The 23,303-nt window shown below is 47.9% G+C and overlaps 2 protein-coding genes across 3 annotated transcripts; both read right to left on the reverse strand.

The window, feature by feature from the left end:
- Window positions 1-2,343: 2,343 nt before the first annotated feature.
- LOC125524656 (protein DETOXIFICATION 16) lies at window positions 2,344-4,665 on the reverse strand. 2 transcript variants are annotated; one of them, XM_048689688.2, is made up of 7 exons: window positions 3,836-4,655; window positions 3,663-3,749; window positions 3,525-3,581; window positions 3,199-3,437; window positions 2,996-3,114; window positions 2,818-2,904; window positions 2,350-2,738 (listed from the first exon to the last, which is right to left on the reverse strand). In XM_048689688.2, exons 1-7 carry the CDS (start codon window positions 4,621-4,623, stop codon window positions 2,688-2,690), a joined length of 1,428 nt encoding a protein of 475 aa, XP_048545645.1. In that variant the 5' UTR covers window positions 4,624-4,655; the 3' UTR covers window positions 2,350-2,687. The 2 variants fall into 2 exon arrangements, with proteins under 2 accessions (XP_087391132.1, XP_048545645.1); XM_087535006.1 differs by having other exon boundaries at window positions 2,344-2,738; window positions 2,996-3,437; window positions 3,836-4,665.
- Window positions 4,666-8,990: 4,325 nt separating this feature from the next.
- On the reverse strand, window positions 8,991-9,689 carry LOC125519365 (protein DETOXIFICATION 16-like). The gene has a single exon (XM_048684200.2). The coding sequence runs from the start codon at window positions 9,648-9,650 to the stop codon at window positions 8,991-8,993; it is 660 nt and encodes a 219-aa protein (XP_048540157.1). The 5' UTR covers window positions 9,651-9,689.
- Window positions 9,690-23,303: the final 13,614 nt, after the last annotated feature.

The raw sequence follows: 23,303 nt of genomic DNA on the forward strand, positions 1-23,303 counted from the left end.
AAGAAATATAAGAGCATTTAGATCACTATTTTGATGATCTAAACACTCTTACATTTCTTTACGGACAGTGTACTTTCTAAATTCCGTTTTCAGTTACTTGAACATTATCGAACTAGCACCATGATCTACATAAAGACGGTCAAGTTTCTCAGTGGTTGGCCGTTTGCCGATTGTAAACTCATGGGCACTCGCATATACGTTGTTTGCGGAGTGTCCAAAGAAAAAGTCAGCAAACAAATTACACCCGGTCCCCCCAAAAAAAAACAAAATAATCGCCATATAGAGATTGCTCAGCAAAGGACGCGAAAGACACTCGTAAAACACAGAGGGCACCGCAAACCCGGTGCCACGTCTACCTACCCATTGCCTTTAACAACTCCATGAAGGCGGGAGTTGTATGTCGAGTGTTCATTGAAAAGTCCTCAGCCTATTTTTGCACTTTTTAAACTATATATGGTCGACATTTGCCGAGCACCCGGTAATAAACACTCTTTTCGTCCCAAATTACTTGTTACGGAAATGGATAGAATGGATATATCTAGACTCTACCGGAATATTCTTCCATTTTTAGTGCACAAATATTTTCCCTTTTCCCTTTCATTTGTGTTTATTTATTATATTTTAGTTCTTTCCCCTGTCTTTCTCACTAATTCTTGCCGTGTTTCTCTACCGCCAGTTTTTACCCGCCCTTTCTTTTCCGTTTGTTTTCGTCCTCTTTCTTGACCACCACTTTGCATCTTTAAAGTTAGGGCCCTCAATTACGAGGGCATGTACAATGGTGCTATCTTAGGAGTGTCACGCAAAATAAATAATAAGGTGGAGGAAAGAGAACTAATGAGAAAATGTTTGTCTTCTCTTAAATACAATATGTCTCACCACCTTTTTAGAAATAACTATTTTTTAAAGATAGAGCTAAGAGATGACCTATTGTAGACAATTTTTTTGTCATCTCTAAATTACATGCAAGACTTAAGATAAGACTATTTTATCAACCATTGTACATGCCCTAAGGTGAAGTGTTGTAGACCGTTCCTCACACTATTTGATGGGCTTTACTGGTGTCCACGATAACTTTTCCTTTATCCATGCTGCGAGTAGGTGGAGGACCTCGAACAGGTGTAAGGAGATACTCAAGGCTGGAGTCAGTCTTGTATGGCCGTTGGAGATCTACGTCGACAAAAAATTGAATCCCTGGTCCAAAAGGCTTTGGAATAAATGGATCTGAGGCACAAAGCATCAATTTCGAAATGATGAAATCTACAAGATCAAAGGTTTTTTTGCTTGCGAGATGAACAAGCAAATTCCTCATAACACCTTCAATTGCATTGTGTTTGTCTCTCTTCGGGCACAGCATCATGGACATGATCGAATTGAAAGCGAGATTAAACAATTCCATGTCTGTAATGCGAGACAATTCTGCAACTACATCACCAACTTTGGCCAGGTCCATGAGTAAGCTTACTTCCTCAGAGTCACTTCATTCAGCATCCGCAACCGCATTTCATATCTACTTATGTCGGGGCTAGGAAAATTTAAGCACCTCATAAAGTTGTATACAGAGGTTTGGATTCTACTCGTCTCTGTCATCCACTCCATCTCCCATGCAATGGAGTCTTTGGGGTCGCCAGCGATAAATAATGTGTTATAGAACTAAATGCATTGCTCCAGTCATGATGGAAGTTGATTGAGCTGGACAGGCCACGGAATTCAATAGTGTTGATGACGGACTGTGTGTGCGCGCGCGCATACTAGTCATTTGGTTTGTATCCCCACGATGCTTCATTTTGAGTCAATAAAATCCATTCTTCGTAAAAACAAATAGTATTACTTAATTAGTTGAGGCGATCAAATTGGTAATTAAAATTATTGTAATTTCTAGAACTTGGAATTAAGTTCTTGTTTTTATCAAAAAGAAATTATGTTCTTGTATTTGTTAATCAAAAAAGTAGTCCCTCTGTCCCAGATCTTACATTATGAGATGGAGGGAGTCACTTCTTGTATCTTGAATCTGCATGTTGGTCTATTTCAATTGCTTGTTGATCTAAGCTTCAGTAACAAAAATTGTTGAACTATCGGCTTGTGACATTATGTGATTCCTCCATAAAAAACGTTCTGCACATCCAACTACAAGTATATATTCCACGCGAATGAAACACTCGATAGACAATAAACGATGTGTGGATTTTTGATACGGAGCTAGATAGAACTTGAAAATTTCAAGAGTCAACTCTAAAGTTTCAAAAAAATCTGAAACATACACACTATATAGTGTTGTATACATCATCTCTGAAAATTTTCATGATAACATACATTTTGATTTAGAACAAAAAACATCATGATTTTTTTTGTTTACCACATGGCAGGATGTATTTCATCATGAAAGTTTATAGATTAGTTTTGCTAAAGCACATCTAGATGTGCCATAAGTATTGCACATCTAAATTATATGCCATTGATCTTACATTGAGATTCGTGTGAATATTTTCTTTCTCTTTTTTCTTTTTCTCTTTATACTTGATTCACTCACTTAGATGTGCAATAACTAGAGCACATCTAGATGTGCCCTAGACACACCCATATGTAATATACATCCCTAAATGTGCATACAATTTTTTTTCCAAAATGGGAGAATAGCCTAGATACAAATATAACAATACTAATCAGTTTCCGGTCCGCCGAAAGGTTCTTCATGCAACCGGGAGAGAAGTTTCTAGCACCATGTCTTTTGCTTTAATTGACTGAAATCAAATAAAGAGGGGTCAAGTATTGCTGTCCAGAGGAAAATTTTATGGTGCTGTGCAAATTGCAAGCTTTTACCTCATTCTCCCAGTTTATGGAATGTACGATCCACACAAGCAACACAAGCTTAGTGAGGCTGCCGCAAACGATGCCAAGCCAAAGCCCCTATTGGAACCACAACATTTTCGTTATTTCAGGCATGCTCTATTCATGTGGGCAGTGAAATGTTAAATTCATGCTGGCATATAGCACATACCATTCCATTCAAATGCAGGATGAATGCAAGCAACACAGCCAAGGGGATGCCTGCCAAGTAGAACGCGGCGAGATTAACCCGTGCACCAATCTTCTGCTCACCACATCCATATAGCACACCTGTGATGTCCAGAAAAAAAATCATGTCACAATGTTCCCGGTTGTAGTAAATACGTGGAAATGTGGGAATTTCACACATGATACCTGAAAGAGAAGTGTGGATTCCGTCAATGAAGAAAGATACCCCGAGGACAGGTATCATCCTGGCAATGTATGTAACGACTTCCTCCTCGTTGCTGTACATGTAACCCCAAGATTTGCGTAGCAAAATCATTGTGATGGAGATTACTGAGCCTGCAAACATGGCCATGCATATGACCACTCTAGTTGCCAGCCTCGCTACCTGAGGCCTACCAGCACCAAGTTCGTTGGAAACGCGTGTGCTGTATTTTATATGCAGGAAAAGCAGAGACACCAATTAGCATATATGTATACAGCATTCCACATTTTGTTTGTGAGTTTCACGGCACCTTATGGCTGCGCAGAGACCGGATGGCACCGTGAACATAAGAGCGCCCGTATTAAGACTGCAGAATCCAGTAATGAACAACTTAGAAAAGATAAATTGGTGAATTGTGTATTGCAAAAAGTGGTCTTGATTCGATTACCATATCGACAATACCGAGGTTTCGAGCTTAGGATTAGGCAGAAGACCAGACAGCAGCACAAGCAGTTCAAACGACCACCATTCCAAGCTGCACATTTCAAAAAATAAGTAATTTCTCATTTCCCAAATTAAAATGCATACGTTGAGATGATACAACAGGAAGACTCGTCTCACCAAACCATCATGGCGGACGGCACGGCGAGCTCGGCGAACTGGCGCAGCTCCTTGAAGGCCTCCATGGAGAACCCAGTCCACGTCCTCTTGCAGGCGCTGGAGAGCCTCGTGTACAGGCACAGTATGGCCAGGTTCGTGGAGTAGGAGACGGTGCTGGCCAGCGCCGCGCCTTTGCTCCCCATGCCCAACTTGTGCACCAGCGCCCAGCAGATGAGGATGTGGTTCAGTGCCGTGACGGCGGAGCTGACCATGACCGGCACGACGATGCTCTGCGTCTGCAAGAACCGGATGTGGCACACAAGAGGGACGTACGGGACGAGGGCCGGGAGGAGCCACCGCGCGTAGGAGCCGGCCTCTGCAGCGATGGCCGGGTCCTGGCCGAGGAGCAGGAGGATCCGGGTGGTGTTGGACCAGACGAGGGCGATGAGGACGCAGGCGAGCGCCAGCACTACCATCGCCCGTTGCTTGTAGAGGCCGAGGAGGTGGTACTGCCGTGCGCCGAACGCCTGTCCGCACAGCGTGTCCAGGGCGCTCGACATGCCCACCAGCAAGCTGAAGCCGGTGACGTTCGCGAGGGAGGTGGCGAGCGAGGCTCCGGCGAGGGGAAGCTCACCAAGGTGGCCCACGAACATCACGGACACCAGCTGGAGCGCGGACCGGAGGATGCCGCCCGCTGCCAGAGGCCCGGCCAGCCGCAGCAGTCGCTTCGCCTCCTCCAACGCCGCCACATGCTCGCTCCTCTCCACGGGTCCGAGCAGAGGCTGCTCGTCCACGCTTGGCTTCTGCATTCTTGTGAGCTCTAGTTTACTAGCTAGCTTCAGCAGATGAGAACTGGGCACTAAGTAGACATTGTTACATTTGTGGAGATCATTTTCTACAGTTGTTTCCAAGCATTAGATGTTGGTGCAGATAAACCCAAACAACAACAGACAATGTGAAATGTAACTTTCCCTGGAAAAAAAGGACAACGCGGAATGCAACTTGGTAGCCACTTTGGCTTTCGCTGGAATTAACTAATCAAAGTAAGTCATAGATTCACAGAGTATGGTGAGTGTTGTTCTTACTAGAATGCTTCCAAGAGCAAGCTCATGGTGGTCTGATTCTTTTTCCATGTATTCCAGGGGAGATCCTCCAAACGAAGTCTGCTAAACATGTGCTGCATACTAGTATCATTTTCTTACTGGGAGAATTGTATTTCATATTGTGAAGTGGTGAGCCGTCGAATGAAATATTGTCGGTTGCTGCATGAGTTATTCATTTTCGATAGAGGGTGCATTTTATTGCTTAAAATGGAGTATCAAGAGGATACAAACATAATGAACACACACCCGGCCTCTGTGTAACTAGGATGCACACAGCCAACACCGACACACACACATAAAACACGCCAACAAATAGCAAGGTCATATAAGACCAAAGCTATGCACGGCGAGAAAAAAACCGATTAGATCTACGATCAATAAACTAAAACAATGACCATATCTGCACCAACCTTCTCATGACACCACATGAACGAGGAGGTTCTTCAACAGCAACGCTTTCAGGAAGGGAGTGGTGCTCAAGCGCCGCCATTACCGGATCCAACCACCTAAGACCAGAATCTAGGTTTTCATCCTAAAGAACCCGTCTAAGCATATCCGAGCAATGCCTTCAACAAGGTAACGACGTAAAAACATCGCCATTGCCAGATATAACCAACTCGGGTCAAACCTAGGCTTTCACCCCAGAGCTCAAGACCGGGTGCTCAAGTAGCACCACCATTAACGTCGGCCATTTGTTGTCGCCACCACTTTTTCTCGATCCCAATAGCTACATGCAATGTGATGTGTAATCGCCGCGGCTACACAACCTCCCCTTTGCACCAAGCCATCGTCCATAGTTTGTCTTTCATCGCCAAAGCCAACCACCGGGTCTACAGAGTGAAACCCTCACAAGAACCTTCCGATGGCCCCTGCAATTCATAGCGAGGTCACCAACGCGGTACACAGACCCACCAGAACCGACGCTTCTTTCCCATGTGCAACCATGGTGAACGTCGTCAATGCGGCAGCCTGCCGCCAACCACTGCGAGGGCTTTGCCCAACGAACACAGGCAGCGACGAGGACAGGATGCATGGAGGAGAGGGGGCTGGGGGCGTCAGCATGCACGCACCGCTCGAGTCACGAAGAGCAACACAGGGCTGAACCAATTTCTTCAGGTGTCATGCAGTGCAAGAGGACGGCGAAGATTCTGCTAGCCCGATGCACTGAAGTGCAAAGCTAGCCTTCAGATAGCACTCGCGTGAATTCCAGGAGGTGGATGTGTACTAGACCGGAACAACCATCAACAGCAACAACTCCACGTCCAACCCGCCTTGTGCCCTTGCCTAGATCCAGCCACTGCGGTCCATGCACACCCCGCCAGCACGGATCTGGAGCGCAGGAACCACACGCCCGGACCAGTAGCACTGCAGAAGCCGAGGATCGCCGCCGCCATCCTCTGCCGTGCAGGCCAGCGCAACTCCCAGCAGATCTGAAGAACAGCCGCCACACATGCTCGCTGCGCCGCGCCCAAGAACCCATGACCCTGCCGACGATGAAGCGGACAGCCAGAGCCGTCCATGTCAGATCTGATCACCAACGCCGTTGTGCCGACGTCGCTGTCCCTGAGAAGCTCACCGCCATGCCTGCGGGCCACCCATGCCGCGAGCAAGGTCCCCACCGCCATCGTCGGCCCCTTCGCCTGCAGCGTCCTCCGACGGCGGTGAAGAGGTGGAACGAGATATCTGTGACGGTGGCGGCTAGGGTTTGGGGTGCCTCCCAGTTATTCATATCGAGCGTATTACGTGTGTCGCACCAGGAAGTTCACATTGCTAACCTCACTAGCTAACACGAGTCCACGACCCCATCAAATCTCACACAGACTAAGAAGCCAAGAGTAACTCTTCTTCGGTTGTAGGTGCAGTGCCGAGCCGGCAAAAAGATCTTAGGCCCTATGCAAACTCTAAAATATATATTGTGTCTTTTACTCCACTATGGTCCTAACTTAATTGCAAGTCCAAGGGCCCAACACATTTTGTCCGCCCGAGCCAGTTTTCGTCCACGTGGACAAACAAGACAGCCCAACACGTTATGGACGTAATGACTACATGATATTATACCATGAATGATCATATCCACACATATATATATATATATATATATATATATTATAATTTAATCGCTGTCCAACTTTAATTTGTTTACCACACTACACATTTATGCTTGAAGAGATGCCACTAGTGAACCTATGGCCTGAGGGTCTACTTTGCTTTACTGAAAACCTCATAAAACATACTTTACCTTGCTACACCGTTTCTTTTATTTTATCCATCTATCAATTTCTACTATACCATGCAATTTAATCTTGTAACTAGCAAGGCAAGAAGCTTGACAACGTTCTTGACGTGTTGGGGACAAATTTGTTTTGTGTTTTATGTGCTGGCACTTGTGACTTTGTTTGTTGGAAGAACTATTTCTGATTCGATAAACCTAGATTCTCTACTGAGGGAAATACTTATTGCTAGGTTACTTCACTCTTATACTTTGTGATTACTAAACCGCTCTTATGGGAAAACAAAAAGTGCAGATGTTGTGGAAACCGGAACAAAATGGCCAAGGACATCATGTTTTCCGTAGGGGGCTGCCGTCTCACGCGCTGACAATGAGCCCATCCTGACCGTAGGCATGTCTTGGTTGTCTTACTCTTTTTCCATGACAGAAGCTCATTTAGTAAGGTGGATGGATCTAAAAACTATCCAATCTTTTTTCAAAAACACGTGACCACATATGCTTTTTGTATTGAGATGGGGAGAACAAAAACCAGAGTGACAAACATATTTAGATGGCTAGGATCCAATCACAAGTGATTTCTCAAGTTCACCAAGATAGGGTAAAAAAGATCCCTGGACTCCCACCGTGCATGCATGAGCAAGCTTCCACATCGACAACTCCGCATGAATTTTGTGAGCTACCGACAAGGGAAAGGCCGTTGCATTATCGAATACACAACTATTGTTTGCAAGGATCAAATCTCGTAGTGACAGATAGATAAAGTAAAATACAAAATAAAATAACGGCAAGTAAATTGCCGCAAGGTATTGTTGGATTTTATATGTGATAAAAGTAGGCTCGGAGGCCATAGTTTTCATTAGAGGCTTCTCTCTCGAACAAAAAAACATACGGTGAGTAAACAAATTACTGTGGGCAATTGATAGAAAAGCGCAGAGTTATGTCGATATTCAAGGAAGCAATCATGTATCACTAGTAGAAAAACGACTTTACGTGAGCCTCATTAGTCCCGATTTGATAACGGTCCGGTACTAATGTGACCATTAGTCCCGATTCCAATGGCTAGGGGGCGGGCATCATTAGTCCCGGTTCGTGGCGTGCCTGTAGTCCCTGCTCGTGCCACAAACCAGGACTAAAAGGATGGTGGCAGGCTTGTGTCAGGCTTGGCACCCACGAGCACATTTAGTCCCGGTTCGTGTTACAAACCGGGATAGAAGTGCACCTTTAGTCCCGGTTTGTATAACCAACTGGGACTAAAGAAATCACTATATATAGTGCTTCATCTAGCCCGAGCCGAAGCCCTTTGTTTTTTCCCTTTTCTCTCCTTTGTTTCTTCCCCTCTTGCTCGAGCTCACCTCCATTTTTGCCAAAATTTGTCCAAGATTTGAAGGCACCCCATCCATCCAAGTGTTCACAAAGGTTAGCAACTTTGTCCTTTCATCTCTCATTGGTAGATTAGCTTTTGCAATACTCTATAAGTATAATGATTTTGTGGGTTTTAGTTTGGGAGTAATTATATGTGGTAGTTTATTTGATTTATATGCAATTTGAGCTCAAATTAACTTCTAAGTTTGCATACGTAGGTGTGGTTTACTTAGTACCTTTTTGTCCCAGTCCTAACCACCGTCGATCGCCCACACCGTCCCGTCGCCGGCACCACCTTGGTGAGCCTCTTATTCTTATCCTTTTTTATAAAAAAAATCATGTTCGTGTGATTTAGATAGTTACTTGTATAATTTTTCTTACCCGTATGTTGTTTGTTATACATAGTGGTATTGTTTTGATATGCGTCCCCGTCAGCCCTCGTCCGATTTATGATTCGGATGTGGTATATTTTCATTTATAACTATTTGTTACATTTCGTATTTATGACAATTATGCCCATCAAGTTGACATAGATATTTTTATCAAGGAGATATGTGAACCAGAAATTGCAACCAACCCTCTTGCCCAGCAGATGAGGATGTGATTCAGCGCCGTGACGGCGGAGCTGACCATGACGGGCACCACGACTGCAGGAAGCGGATGTGGCACACGAGAGGGACGTACGGGACAAGGGCCGGGAGGAGCCACCGCGCGTAGGCGCACTGATTAGGATGGTCTCGTCCTGGCCGAGGAGCAGGAGGATCTTGGCGGTTCTGGCCCAGACGAGAGCAATGGGGACGCAGGCGAGCGCCAGTAACACCATCGCCCGTTGCTTGTAGAAGCCGAGGTGGTATTGCCGCGCGCCGAACGCCTGCCCGCACAGCGTGTCCAGGGAGCTCGACATGCCCACCAGCAAGCTGAGGCCGGTCAGGTTCGCGAGCGAGGCGCCGGCGAGGAGAAGCTCGCCGAGGTGGCCCACGAACATCACGGACACCAGCTGCAGCGCGGACCGGAGGATGCCGCCCTCCGCCAGCGGCCCGGCCAGCCGCAGCAGTGGCTTCGCCTCCTCCAACACCGCCACATGATCGCTCCTCTCCACGGGTTCTAGCAGGAGCTGCTCGTCCAAGTTCGGCTTCTGCATTCTTCTCAGCTTCAGTTTACATGCTTCAGCAGATGAGAAGTGGGCGCTGCCTAGACGTTATTACATTTGTCGATATCATTTTCTACAGTCGTTTGCAAGCATTAGATGTTGGTGCGAGTAAACCCAAACAACAACTGACAACGTGAAATATAACTTTTTGGCTTTCGGTTGCATTAACTAATCAAAGCAACCCATAGATTAACAGAGTATGGTGGGCGTTGTTCTTACTAGGATGCTTCCAAGAGCAAGCTAGTATGATGGTTTGATTCTTTTTCCCTGAAGAAAAAGTATGGTAGTTTGATTCGTTTCCCATGTATTCCAGAGGAGATCCTCCAAACATGGTCTGCTAAACATGTCTTACATCCTAGTATCATTTTCTTGCTGGGAGAATTGTATTTCATATTGTCAAGTGGCGAGCCGTCAAAAGAAATATTTTCGGTTGCTGCTTGGGTCAAACCAGATCGAGCATATCACGTCTGTCGCACCAGGCAATTTGCATTGCTAGCCTCACTAACTACCACGAGTCCACGACCCATCAAATCTCACACAAACTAGGAAGCCAAGAGCTAGTCTTATTCGGTTGCAGGGGCAGTGCCGAGCCGACAAAAAGATCTGAGGCCCTATGCAAACTCTAAAATATATATCTTTTACTCCACTATGCTCCCTAATTTAATGGCATGTACAAGGGCCGACGCATTTCGTCCGCCCGCACCAGTTTTCATTCACGCGAACAAGGAGCACGGCCCAACACGCCATATCACGGACGTAATGACTATATGAGGTTATACCATGACTGATCATAATCATAAATATAAATATTACAATTCAATCGTTATTCAACTTTAGTTTGTTTACGCCACTATACCGTTATGGTTGAAGAGATGCAACTAGTGAACCTATGGCCCCGGAGGTCTACTTTGCTTTAGTAAAAACCTCATCAAAAACACTTTACCATGTTGTACCGTTTCTTTTATTTTATCTATCTGTCAATTTCTATCATACCGTGCAATTTAATCTTGTAACAAGCAAGATCAGAAGCTTGACAACCTTTGACGTGTTGGGGACAAGCTTGCTTTGTGTTTTCTATGCAGGCACTAGTGACTTTGTTTGTTGGATGAACTCTTTCTGGTTCGATAAACCTATGTTTTCTACTGAGGAAAACACTTATTGCTAAGTTACTTCACCCTTATACTTCGAGGTTATCCAACCACTCTTACGAGAGAGCAAGCAGAGAGCGCGGATGTTGTGGACACCGGAACAAATGGCTAATGACATCAAGTTTGCCGTAGGGGGCTGCCATCTCGCACGCGGGCAATGAGCCCATCCTGACCATTGGCATTTATGGATGTATGGATGTAAAAACTATCCAAATCTTTTTTCGAGAAAAGATGATCGTGTGTGTTTTGTATTAAGATGGGGAGAATAAAACCCAGAGTGACAAACATATTTACATGGCTAGGATCCAATCACAAACGATTGCTCAAGCAAGATAGGGTAAAAAAGATTCCTGGACTCCCACCGTGCCCGTACGAGCAAGCTTCCACATCGACAACTCTGCCTGAATTTTGTGGACAACCGACAAGGGCAAGGTCGCTGCCTTATCGAATACACAATATTTTGATCCAACCAAATGAACCGAGACGTTAGGATCATGAAGGAGTTTACCAGCGGGCGGCTACGCGTCAGAACCACAATGGAGAGATTGGACTACTATTTAGCAAGGTCCTTGTGGCTAATAGGAGTAGAAGGGTATAGATACACGATGAGGAGAACATGGTACTAGACCTCTCGAGTGAAGGTACAACCTAGGAGAATGTGTTGTAGGCTCTCCAGCTCCTAAGCGCAAAGAGGGCAGCATGGAGGATGCTAAAACTACCTCGTCGTGAGTTTGTCTATGGTCTTGAGACGGTTGCATAGGGTAAGCCAGACAAAGACCTTCAACTCGAGGGGTTCCCAAGACCTCCAAAGCTCATGAGCACATGTGATGACATACGAGGTAGAATGTAATGTAAGTAGATTTGGCTGAGTACTTCCGCAACAGTACAAGAATGAGCAACAAGCTTCAGGAAATTCATCAAATTTGGAGTGAGCTGCGCCATACTATGACCGTGGAGCCAGAATCTGACCAGAAGAGCAATGTCTCACCTTTCCCAGCGTGCATCAAAAGCCAGCATGCAACATTGCTTCCGCTTCCTGCGTGACAGAAATAGAAAGCCCAGCCCATGGATTATCATCCCCCACCTTCTCCAACCACTTCCAGCACACTCTCAAAACTTGATTGAGGAGAAGCAAAATATGCACCTAGCTAAGGCCTCCATATTCATTGGGCGAGCAAACCGTTTCAGATCACACCAGGCAGCTACCACCATAAAATTCATCCAAACTTGTATGATTTTATAGAAGGATAGCAAGATGATTACTCATTTTAATGTTGTGCACTGTTCACCTTGTCATGAGTTATTATCACTTAATTGGATGAGTGAATGTATAAATTCATCCAAACCACTAGTAATTTATGAAAGAAGTGCCACAGCTTTATAACTCATTTTCAGTGCTTACACACCCTTCACCTCTACACTGAGTTATTATAACTTAATATCTTCCTACCCCCATCAGTGGTGGGTGCATATATATATAGCTCCCCTCCACCGAGACTTATAGTGATCAGCTAGCTAGAGTAGTTCCCATTCACCACGGCCATCACAATGATTATTTAGCTAGCCAGAAGAATATTAAAACAAAGTCACATATACACCATTTCTCCCAAGTGTGATTGTTATACCATGGATAGTACTGCTCAAGAAAATTCTCCCTTTTTTTCATTTCGTCGCATTCGAATGGAGGGAAATACGTAACATGTGTCATGACACACATGCAAACTGTCATAAACTTGTTAGATTTTTGGAGGCATTAGGAACAGATCAGCTTGTACCAACTGGATCCCATGTGGCGCATCTAGTCTGTTATGCACATCATGTAGAGTGATGGCGAGAGATTATTGAAGCCAGAGTAAACCAAAGTTTCCCTTGGCAGCACAGCGTGGACATGCATGATTGTTTCAAACACTCAACCACACGATCAATGATTTGCTCGCTGCACCTGCGCACATCGATGTGCCCAGTTGTGTGCAGCCCTAATTGATACTGCATTGCCGCACAGCAGAATGGTCGATCCCAAAATCGAAGGAGGCATACTTCCTAGATTTTTGTTATCTTTGGGATTCCCCACAAAGTTGAGACATGGACATTTTCTTGGTCACGGCAACCCGGTTACTCTGGTTGGAATGTGTGAATCTGCTGGTGTCATTGTCGTGTGAGAATGCAAATGCTGCCGGTGGATGGCATCAAGCTCGTGGGGCCACTATCATCACCATAAGCACGATATTTATGAGTGGAAGATGGGGATAGCTACTTCGGCCGAAGATAGTTCAATTGTCTTTTCAAAATGGTAAAGCTATAGTGGGTCAGGTGCCTCGTGGTCGCCACTGTACGCTATGCCAGATGGAGTAGCCGCCGCCATTAGGCCCGACCATGGTGTGAGCCTCCGCTCAGCGTCCCCTTGAGCGTACACATGGCACAACATGGTGAACTCGCTTTTTAAAGAATAGTGCATGGTTGCACCACCCTTTTCTTGGCACACTCTTCTTCATTCTGATAGCGATGGCATGCCACCGTGGTTTCATTGCTTTTTTTGGATATAATAAAATCGAAAAAAACAATGATTTTACCCTGTTTTCCTGGATAACTAATAGCCATATTCGTTAAATATTTTTTAAATAACATTTCGATACTCAAGTATATACTACTTCCACCCTTTAGATGATATCATGATATCATTATATAACTGGATTACCAAACAAATTTTGCAAGAAATTTGTCTATATGGAAAGACTTTAGAAAAAAACAACGTCTCCAATCAAGAAAGCTATACATGAGCAAGATATGAGATCTTATGTTAGAAGTCAGTGAAGCTTATGTTGTTTTGTTAGATGTCAGCGCACGTACCGCCAAGGTAGTCGAAGGCTTCACCCCGAGACGCGTCAACAGCCGGCCCAAGAGGATCGTGCAGCCCAACAGAAGATTCGCCGGGCCAGAATGGGCCCGCTGAGCCCGCTCGCCTGACGGCTCGCTACTTAAACCCCGAGCGACGATGGGATCGGCATCCAGGCTGGATCATGACGGACGGCGGCTTCTTCCCCTTTCCCCACCTACCTTCCTTTCTTCCTCCTCAAGAACAGCGAGACTTGATTTGTAATCCGAATTCGGGACTTGTATCCTGAGCTAGCTATAGATCGACCTGGTACCTAACATCCTGGCATCAGAGACCAACACCACTCCTCCGCCGCGTCAACCCTTGAAACCCGCCGGCGAATCCAAGTGCGGCAAGCCTTCGTCGCCGCCATGGATCCAGCGCTGAAGGAGTACCACGACAAGCTCCATCAGGACGCCAAGGCCGACTCCGCCCACGTCCTCAAGCAGCTGCAGGCACAGTCCTCGCAGATCGAAGATCTCCTTCACTGGAAGCCAGATCTCGAGGCTCAATTCGCGAAGTTGGAGGCCACGGTCGCGGCGCTACGCGCGACCGCACCTACACCACCACCGCCGAGTGGAGCGGTGATTCCACAACACCTCGCTCCTCTGCTCCATGTGCGAGGGGATCTCCACGGGCCCGATGGCCGCGGCGACGTCGATCTCACCGGAGGGGGATCGTCAGTGACCCAGGTGTCACTGGCGGAACCTCCGGTCTCGGGTATGCCTTCCCTCTCGATCGTTCCGGCCCATGTTCCTCCCCTATCATCATCCATCCTAACCAATTTGGGTCAACAACCATCCATGAACTTTCCGGTGTTCACCGGCAATAACCCGCAGGTATGGAAAACGCTTTGCGAACAGTACTTTCAGATGTTCACAGTCCACGACACCTACCGCGTATCCATGGCCATCTTGAGTTTCTCTGGCCCTGCGGGCATCTGGCTGCAGTGTGTCTAGAAGAAATTGGCCGGCCTGGACTGGGAATCCTTCACTTCCCTTCTCTGCACCCGATTCGGGCGTGACAAACACCAAATGCTCATCCGACAATTCTATGCTGTCAAACAAACTACCAAAGTCGCAGTCTTCATCGAGCGTTTCAAAACCTTGATGAATTATCTTATATCTTTTTCAGAGTCCACTCACCCGTATTTTTTCCTGACACGTTTTGTGGAGGGACTACGGTCGGATATCCGCGCGGTGGTGCTCAACGTCCACTGGACCTAGACACGGCATGCTCGCTGGCCCTGCTTCAGGAGGAAGTGGCCGGCGGTGCACACTCGTTCGGGCGTCTCGTTAACACTCCCCGAGGCCACAACCATGCGAGTCGCCCGTCGCCACCTCCATTCTTCAGTCGACCTGCTACTCCAACATCGGTCTCTGAAGATCGTTGCGGTACTGACGCCGCATGCGCAACGCCTGAAGCCAGCAAGGTCGCCGCCCTTCGCGCCTTCCGTCGCGCGAAGGGACTCTGCTTCAAGTGCGGTGAATGGTGGGGCAAAGACCACACATGCCCGCCCACAGTGCAAATGCACGTCATGGAAGAGTTACTCGCCATGTTTCCCCAAGACGATGCACAACAAGAGTCGCCGCCAACATCACCGATATCTGACGAAGAAAATCTCTGCACACTGTCCCGTCAGGACGAAGATGGCTCGTCAGACCCAGGGGTGTTGCAGTTGCATGCCTGGTTGCAAGGCCATGAGATTCTGTTGTTGGTCGACTCTGGCAGCTCCACATCATTCGTGGACAGCTCCTTGGCGGCCAAACTCTCCGGAGCAAAGCCGCTACCGCGGCCATGTCGTGTGCGCGTGGCCAATGGTACCACAATTACCTGCACCACTTACATTCCAGAGTGTCAGTGGACAACCCAAGGGCACGATTTCAGGACAGACTTCAAGATCCTCAAATTGGGCACCTATGATGCAATCCTCGGCATGGACTGGCTGCGACAACACAGCCCCATGAATATAGATTGGATCAAGCAGTTCTTAACTGTTACAACTCCAGCCGGCCAACTGACATTGTCTGCAACATCTTCAGACCAAACCCAATGCTCGGTCATCTCTGCACCAGAACTCCTCAAGGCTTGCAAGCAAGGATCAGTGGCCCACATCGTGCACCTCAGCGCTCTTGACAGCAACAGCACCACAACTCGCCAATTCCCGTGGCGATTTTGCGACTACTGGAACAGTTTACCGACGTCTTCGAGGATCCACGGGTCTTGCCGCCTCGCCGCGACTGTGATCACCGCATTCCCCTGATGGCCGGCGCGCAACCTGTCAACTCCAGACCGTACAGATACAAACCCGAACTGAAGACAGAGATCGAACGTCAGGTTCAAGAAATGCTCGATGCAGGGATAATTCAGAAAAGCTCTAGCCCCTTCTCGTCCCCAGCTCTACTAGTCAAGAAAAAGGACGGCACTTGGCGCTTATGCGTCGCCTACCGTCATCTCAACTCCATGGCCGTGGTCGGCAAGTTTCTAGTCCCAATCATCGATGAATTGCTCGATGAACTGGCCGGTGCAAAATGGTTCTCGAAGCTCGACCTGCGTGCGGGATTCCATCAAATAAGAATGGCAGAAGGTGAGGAGTATAAAACAGCATTCCAGACACACTCCGGGCACTGGGAATACCGTGTCATGCCCTTCGGAGTAGCAGGAAGCCTGACCACATTCAACGAAGGCATGCACACTACTCTGCAGCCAGTCATGCGCAAATGTGTCATGTCCTTCTTCGATGATATCCTCATCTTCAGCAAAACCCTGACCGAGCACATCCAACACATCGCGCACATGCTCCAGCTGCTCAGAGACGACCGTTAGAAAGTTAAGCAGTCCAAGTGCTCCTTCGCGCAGCGTCAGATCGCTTACCTGGGCCACGTGATTGACGAGCGTGGCGTTTCCACCGACCCCAGCAAGATTCAAACAATTCAACAGTGGCATGTACCTCATTGCGCCAAAGATGTACACAGCTTCCTCGGCCTGGCTGGATATTACAGGAAATTCGTCCAACACTTTGGGATCATCGTAAGACCTTTGTTCACCTTGCTAAAGAAAAACCATCAGTTTGTTTGGACAAGTGACACACAGAAGGCATTCGACGTTCTGGAACTGAAGCTCACATCAGCACCTGTACTGCAACTTCCAGATTTCAGTAAGAAGTTCGTGATTGACACTAATGCATGCGCTTATGACATTGGAGCTGTTCTTCAGCAAGACGGGCACCCGATCGCCTACATGAGCAAACCTCTCAGCCCCAAGAACCGCGGCCTCTCCACCTATGAAAAAGAATGCATGGCCATCCTCATGGCCGTGGAGCAGTGGCGTCCCTACCTGCACAACGACGAGTTCATCATCCGCACTTATCAGAGGAGCCTCATGCATCTTGACGATCAACATTTGTCCACCCCGTGGCAGCAGAAAGCGTTCACCAAACTGCTCGAGATGCCCTACAAAATCTGCTATCGCCCCAGGTCTTCAAACACAGCCGCCGACGCGCTCTCGCACCGTACTCCTGAGGATATTCTGTTAGCCATGTCAATCTGCACACCCGCTTGGCTGAACGACATCGCGACCAGCTACAACGCCAACCCCCAGGTTCAGAAGATTCTGGAAGACTTGTCTAAATGACCGGACCCCAAAGGGAGGTTCTCCACACATGACGGACTGCTCTACTTCCCCGATCGGCTCTGGTTGGGCGGCCCCCCGCCCTACAGCAACGGATGCTCCACGCATTTCACGACAGCACCATGGGCGGTCATTCTGGCGTGCCAGTCACTTATCGCCGCCTGTGTCGCCTCTTCGCTTGGCCCAAGATGAAGGAACAAACCCACCAGTATGTCCAGTCCTGCTCCGTCTGTCAACAAGCAAAACCAGAGTGCGTTAGCTACCCAGGACTGCTCGAGCCGCTCTCGGTGCATGACCGCGCCTGGAAAGTGGTCACCATGGACTTCATCGACGACCTTCCCTCTTCGGGCAGGTACAACTGTATCCTCGTCGTCGTCGACATGTTCACCCGCTATGGGCACTTCCTCTCCTTGAGCCACCCATTCACGGCGGCCAAAGTTGCGCATGCCTACCTGGAAAACATATACAAACTCCATGGACTTCCCGAAGTAATCGTATCGAACAGGGATCTAGTGTTGACGAGCAAATTCTGGCAAGAGCTGTTCAAGGTCATCGGGACTGAACTCAATATGAGCACGCCATACCACCCGCAAACTGACGGCCAGTCAGAGCGAGTCAACCAGTGCCTGGAGATCTACTTGCGGTGTTTCACGCATGCCTGCCCAAGCAAATGGCACCAGTACCTCGCCCTCGCATAGTTCTGGTACAATTCTTCCTTTCATTCTTCCTTGGGCACCTCACCTTTTGTTGCTCTGTATGGGCACGAACCACGTCATTGGGGCATCGAGGCGGCCTCTACTTGCTCCATTCCCTCCGTCAATGACTGGCTCGCGGAGCGCAAGCACATGCAGCAAGTACTGGCCGAGTACCTCCACCGAGGGCACAACATCATGAAGGCACATGCCGACAAGAAGCGCATTGATCGCTCCTTCGTCGTCGGGGATGCCGTCTTCGTCAAGCTCCAACCCTATCTGCAAACGACGGTGGCGCGTCGCACCAACCACAAGCTCTCCTTCCGCTACTTCATACCTTACAAGATCCTCCGCGTCGTCAACCCTGTCGCCGACGAACTCGAGCTTCCCGCCAGTGCCAAGGTCCACCCTGTCTTCCATGTCTCTCAGCTGCGGCGTGCGCTCTCCAACAACACGAGGTGGAAGACAAGCTACCCGTTCCACTTGAGGAACCACTGTCACCGGTGGAGATCATCGACACACGTTGGCGCAACACTCCCCAGGGCTGGAGCGAGAAAGTACTCGTGCGCTGGTATGATCTGTCCATCATCGACGCCGCCTGGAAAGATGCCAAGTCCATGCGCGAGCGCTTTCTGGCTCTACTGGCTTGGGGACAAGCCAGTTCTCAAGGAGGAGGGGATGTCAGCGCACGTACCGCCAAGGCAGTCGAGGGCTTCACCCCGAGACGCGTCAACATCCGGCCCAAGAGGATTGTGTAGCCCAACAGAAGATTCATCGGGCCAGAATGGGCCCGCTGAGCCCGCTCGCCTGACGGCTCGCTACTTAAACCCCGAGCGACGATGGGATCAGCATCCAGGCTGGATCAGGATGGACGGCAACTTCTTCCCCTTTCCCCACCTACCTTCCTTTCTTCCTCCTCAAGAATAGCGAGACTTGATTTGTAATCCGAATTCGGGACTTGTATCGTGAGCTAGCTATAGATAGACCTGGTACCTAACATTATAAGTGTTACAAGTCAATGAAGCAGAACCATGTCATTATTGTACTGACATCTCCGTATCATCCACCGGGTGGTCACTTCTATAGATGTTCATATTGCATGCACATTATGTTTCCTTTGTTCTTCTTAATCAAGTAGATTCAATGTAGAACATGAGGTGGTATATTGACTTCTGAAGATCCTCACATGACTCGTGGCTAACTGAAGTCAGTTTCTTGCATATTAATTTTATCTTCGAGCTTAATATGTTGCCAAATGTAGCAACCTCATTTGGCTAGAAGACTGGATACACAATCTCACAAAAAATGCACTTCATTTAACAAAAAATATAGCAAGTCAATATCTACGTTCAGTACTACACCTGCACACCATCACCCTCCTATCCAATGTGGAATACCTATGCCGGTTCCCCGAACTCCCCCCCCCCCCACCGGATCTAACCCTTTCCCTACACCCCATGCGGCGGCGGCACGTCGGACCAGGGCTTCCCCTACCCACACCCAAGGACCACTCCCCCTCACCACCTCCCATCCCTCCGTTGCCGCCGGGCAAATCCCGCGTGACGTGGCAGTGGAGGGGGGCTTCTACTAGTTGTGGCCGTGCATACCAGTGGTAGCGTCCGCTCCCACTCCTGCTACTGCGGTGGTGCGTGGCGGCAGCGGCGGGGCGGACTTGATCTACTCCAGCATGGGTCTAGGGGGCCCTGGTCTCGCACCCTGTTGTTTCCTGTGCGTGGCATCGATGGTCTATGGCTCCGCCCGGATCACTTGGGCACCCGGGTGGCGGCTTCCTCCTTCAACCGGAGGTGGGAATCGAGATATGGTTGGTCTTGGGATTTCATGTCCTGTAAAATAATCGGTCAGGCAGTGGCCCAAGTGGTATTCGTGTGAACTCACAATTTTACATGTGATCACTCCTCTTTGATCTGGCCATCGGCGAGTTATGGACTTCGCCTTCGAATTAAAACAAGGACTGGCGTATATGGCGCTCTTTGGACACTTTGATTGCATAGGGGTTGGACGTGTGCACCCGCGGCGTTAGCATAACTAGCTTCTCTAGGGTATCAGAAAGCTCTGTCTTGGTTGACACCTTGGTACATGACTGCACCAAGATTTTCAAGGGATCAACATATGCGGAGAATGCCATGGCGTGAATGGAAGACCTGCAAGTGGCGAAGGCAGGGTCTTGGATGCGATGAAGACTTTGCTTCACAGGCAGTTGTTCAGACTTGGCTTGCGGAATATGTTCCTGAATAGTCCGGGCACGAGTTCCTGTAAGCCTGGTGGTCCATGACTTGTAGTAGTAGCCTCCGCAAGTGGGGACCGCAGAATTGGAGGACTTCTTTGTTGGTCGTACTCCTTTGAGTACCAAGTTTGATTTCCTGGGTGAGAACCCAAGGTCCGTCCTTTGTTGATTGTGCCTGGCAGTGGCCTTGTTGAAGGCATTGTTTTGCGAACACGGTCTTTCTCCGAAGTAAAAATCTACAATCTTTGATCGGGCAACGACAACGCTTGTGCATTGTTTTCTTCCTGGAGGCGTTGCTTTTGGAGAACCCTCTTTGTAGTCTGAGTGTTGTCTTTGGTGGCGGTTAGAGTGCTGCTACTGTGGGTGATTGATCACCGTGGCAGTCTTTTCTTCTTCTTTTTTTCCTCTTTTTATTTTCTTTTTTGGCTCTGTGCATCCTCAATGTTCTTAAGCATCTTGTTGGTGCAGAGACTAGATGTAATTGGTATCTACTTGATATTAGTATATCCCCCTTAAAAAGAAGAACGTCTATGCCGGTTATCTTCAGTGAGCGAGCCACTATGGACAGTACTTGAGACGACCCCCGTAATTTTGGTTTGGTGAAGTCATGTTCCGAGGAAATATGAAACAAACATTGTGTCACAAACGCACACACGTACCATCACAAATCCGTTAGATTTGGGAGTCATTAGGAGAATGTCAGCTTGCAGCTGGCTGATTCCTAGCAGTGGGTCTAGTCTGCACCATTGCTCGATGAAGCCGACTAGACGAGAAGCAGGTGGAGATAGTGATAGGAAATAGATACTTGAACCAATAGTAATCGGAGTCCCCTGTTGATCTATACACAGTTCAGAGCCTGTCCGCAGTGTGCAATTCCCGTCATACTTTCCTTCTTATCATGACATCTAATTCTTCCAGCGACCAAAGTCCAAGCTCAAGACGTGTTAAAACAAAGTCTGAGCACAACAGGAAGTATGTCCTTTTTGTTATACGAGGAACCCACGCCTCTCTCAGTGTGTTTGCAACAAAGAAAAGCGTACGAAAGCACCTGCACCTAAGAACATTAGATACTTCCCCACCGGGAAGATATGTACGGGCATATATAGTCTGAAGGGAAGTTAGACATACACTGCGCTAAAATACATGTATCTACCCACTACTAGGAAAAGACTTATACATAGAAGTTTACCAGTAGCGTGTATTATGGACCCCACGCTACTGATAGTTACCAGTAACGTCTGTTATAAAGCGCGCTACTGGTACAACATAGTAGCAGCGTTGGTTTTTGGAGGCCACGCTACTGGTAAGTTTGCCACAGCACACCACCCGACCAAAAAATATTAGCAGCGTTTGTTGTCTAACCAGCGCTACTGTTAAGAAAGTAGCTGTAGCGCCTGTGCATCTAGACGCGCTACTGCTATTTCTTCTATGGGTAAACTTATATCAATAGCGTTGTTTTTGTACAAGCGCTATAGCTAATTTTATGTACCAGCAGATATTTTGGCTGGCACTCATAGCAGTAGCGTGCTTTTGCACCCCGCGCTACTGCTATGGTCGCCACCCACCTACCACCTTTCCCCTCCTTCCTCCCCTTTCTTCTTCCTCTCCCCCTTTCCTTGCACCTTGCTTGTTCCATTCAATGCTCCCCCTCCGCCACCCCTCCATTAGAGCCCTCCCTCCCCCTCTTCTTTGCCCTCCACCACCCCCCTCTTCTTTGTCCTCCACCAACCCCCTCCATTAGAGCCCTCTTCTTTGCCCTCCACCACCCCCCTCTTCTTTGTGCCCTCCACCACCACCCCCTCCATTAATGCCCTCCCTCCCCCTCTTCTTTGCCCTCCACCCCCTTCCATTAATGCATTCCCTCTCCTCTCGCACTATCTCCCTAGCTAGCTCTCTCTCTCTCCCTAGCTAGCTAGCTAGCTAGCTAGCTAGAGCTATATATCTAGAGCTACTAGGTAATTAAGAAGAAAGGTGCTTGATATCCCTCTCAACACATAGGTGAGCAAAAAAAGGTGTTTGTGTGGATAGGATCGCAACTATATATATATGGGCGATATGAGAATATATATACCGATTTGTGTGTGGCATAATTTGAGTTTCCTACATTGTGTATTTGATGAAATAATGTGGGTGACATGAGTTGCCTATGTTTTGCCGAAATGTCGATTCAATTCCGTTTCGGCGAATTTCGGGCAAGCAAACTCAATATGTCCTATGTTTAGGGAAGGTCATGCCGAATTTTTGTATGAATTTGATCCATGCATGCATATATACGTGTTTAAAATATTTGCTTTGCGCGCAGGTGATCATGAAGGTCAATGGAAGGAAGGTGGAAAGATACTGGCAATCCGCTGTGGATGACATGTATGAAAAAAGACTGAAGGATGTTTTATGTCCGTGTCGAAAATGCAAAGGAAGAGTCAGGCTCGACCCCTTTGAGGGTGGTAAATTCAAGGCGCACCTGCTCATGCATCGTTTCATGCATGGCCATACTCGGTGGATAAGTGAAGATGATGATGATGATGATGATGAGGAGGAGGAGGAGGAGGACATCGATGGGGCAGGAAATAACGACATGGGGCCACCAGACGAAGAGATGACCGATTATGTGCCCGAAGAGGAAGACGGCCTCGGAAATGTCGATGGCGAAGAGGCAGTTCAAGGCGGAGAAGACGCGGACACGCCACCGTCTTCATCGCTACTAAGTTCAGCCATGCGGGACCCGCATGTTCGAGACCTGCTTCGCAAGAAGACGACTAGCGACAGAGCTGCTTCTAGAGAGGAGGCCAAACTGGTGCAACTGGAGGTAGACTCGATGACTCCTTTGTATGATGGTTGCAATAATCCCGAGGTGACCCGCTTGAGTTTCACACTAGAACTTTTAAAGATGAAGGCAAAAAACAAATGGACAGATACAAGCCTGGATGAGCTTCTGAAGTACCTAAAGAAGGTTCTTCCCGCAGGAAGCCTGTGTCCTACTAGTGTCGAGGAGGCAAAGAAAATCGTGTGCCCTCTTGATCTGCCACATATTAGATATCACACATGCATCAATGATTG

The sequence above is a fragment of the Triticum urartu genome, chromosome 7A (assembly GCF_056163025.1).
Source record: "Triticum urartu cultivar PI428250 chromosome 7A, HENAU_Tu73, whole genome shotgun sequence".
Classification (NCBI taxonomy): domain Eukaryota; kingdom Viridiplantae; phylum Streptophyta; class Magnoliopsida; order Poales; family Poaceae; genus Triticum; species Triticum urartu.

Bases quoted from the DNA above. Each gene is read 5' to 3' on its own strand.
- LOC125524656 (XM_087535006.1), bottom strand. From the start codon at position 4,623: ATGCAGAAGCCAAGCGTGGACGAGCAGCCTCTGCTCGGACCCGTGGAG. The intron at 3,750-3,835 runs GTGAGACGAGTC...TGAAATGTGCAG, and splicing joins CCGTCCGCCATGATGGTTTG to CTTGGAATGGTGGTCGTTTG. The intron at 2,739-2,817 runs GTAAAAGCTTGC...ATTTGATTTCAG, and splicing joins CCATAAACTGGGAGAATGAG to TCAATTAAAGCAAAAGACAT.
- LOC125519365 (XM_048684200.2), bottom strand. From the start codon at position 9,650: ATGCAGAAGCCGAACTTGGACGAGCAGCTCCTGCTAGAACCCGTGGAG.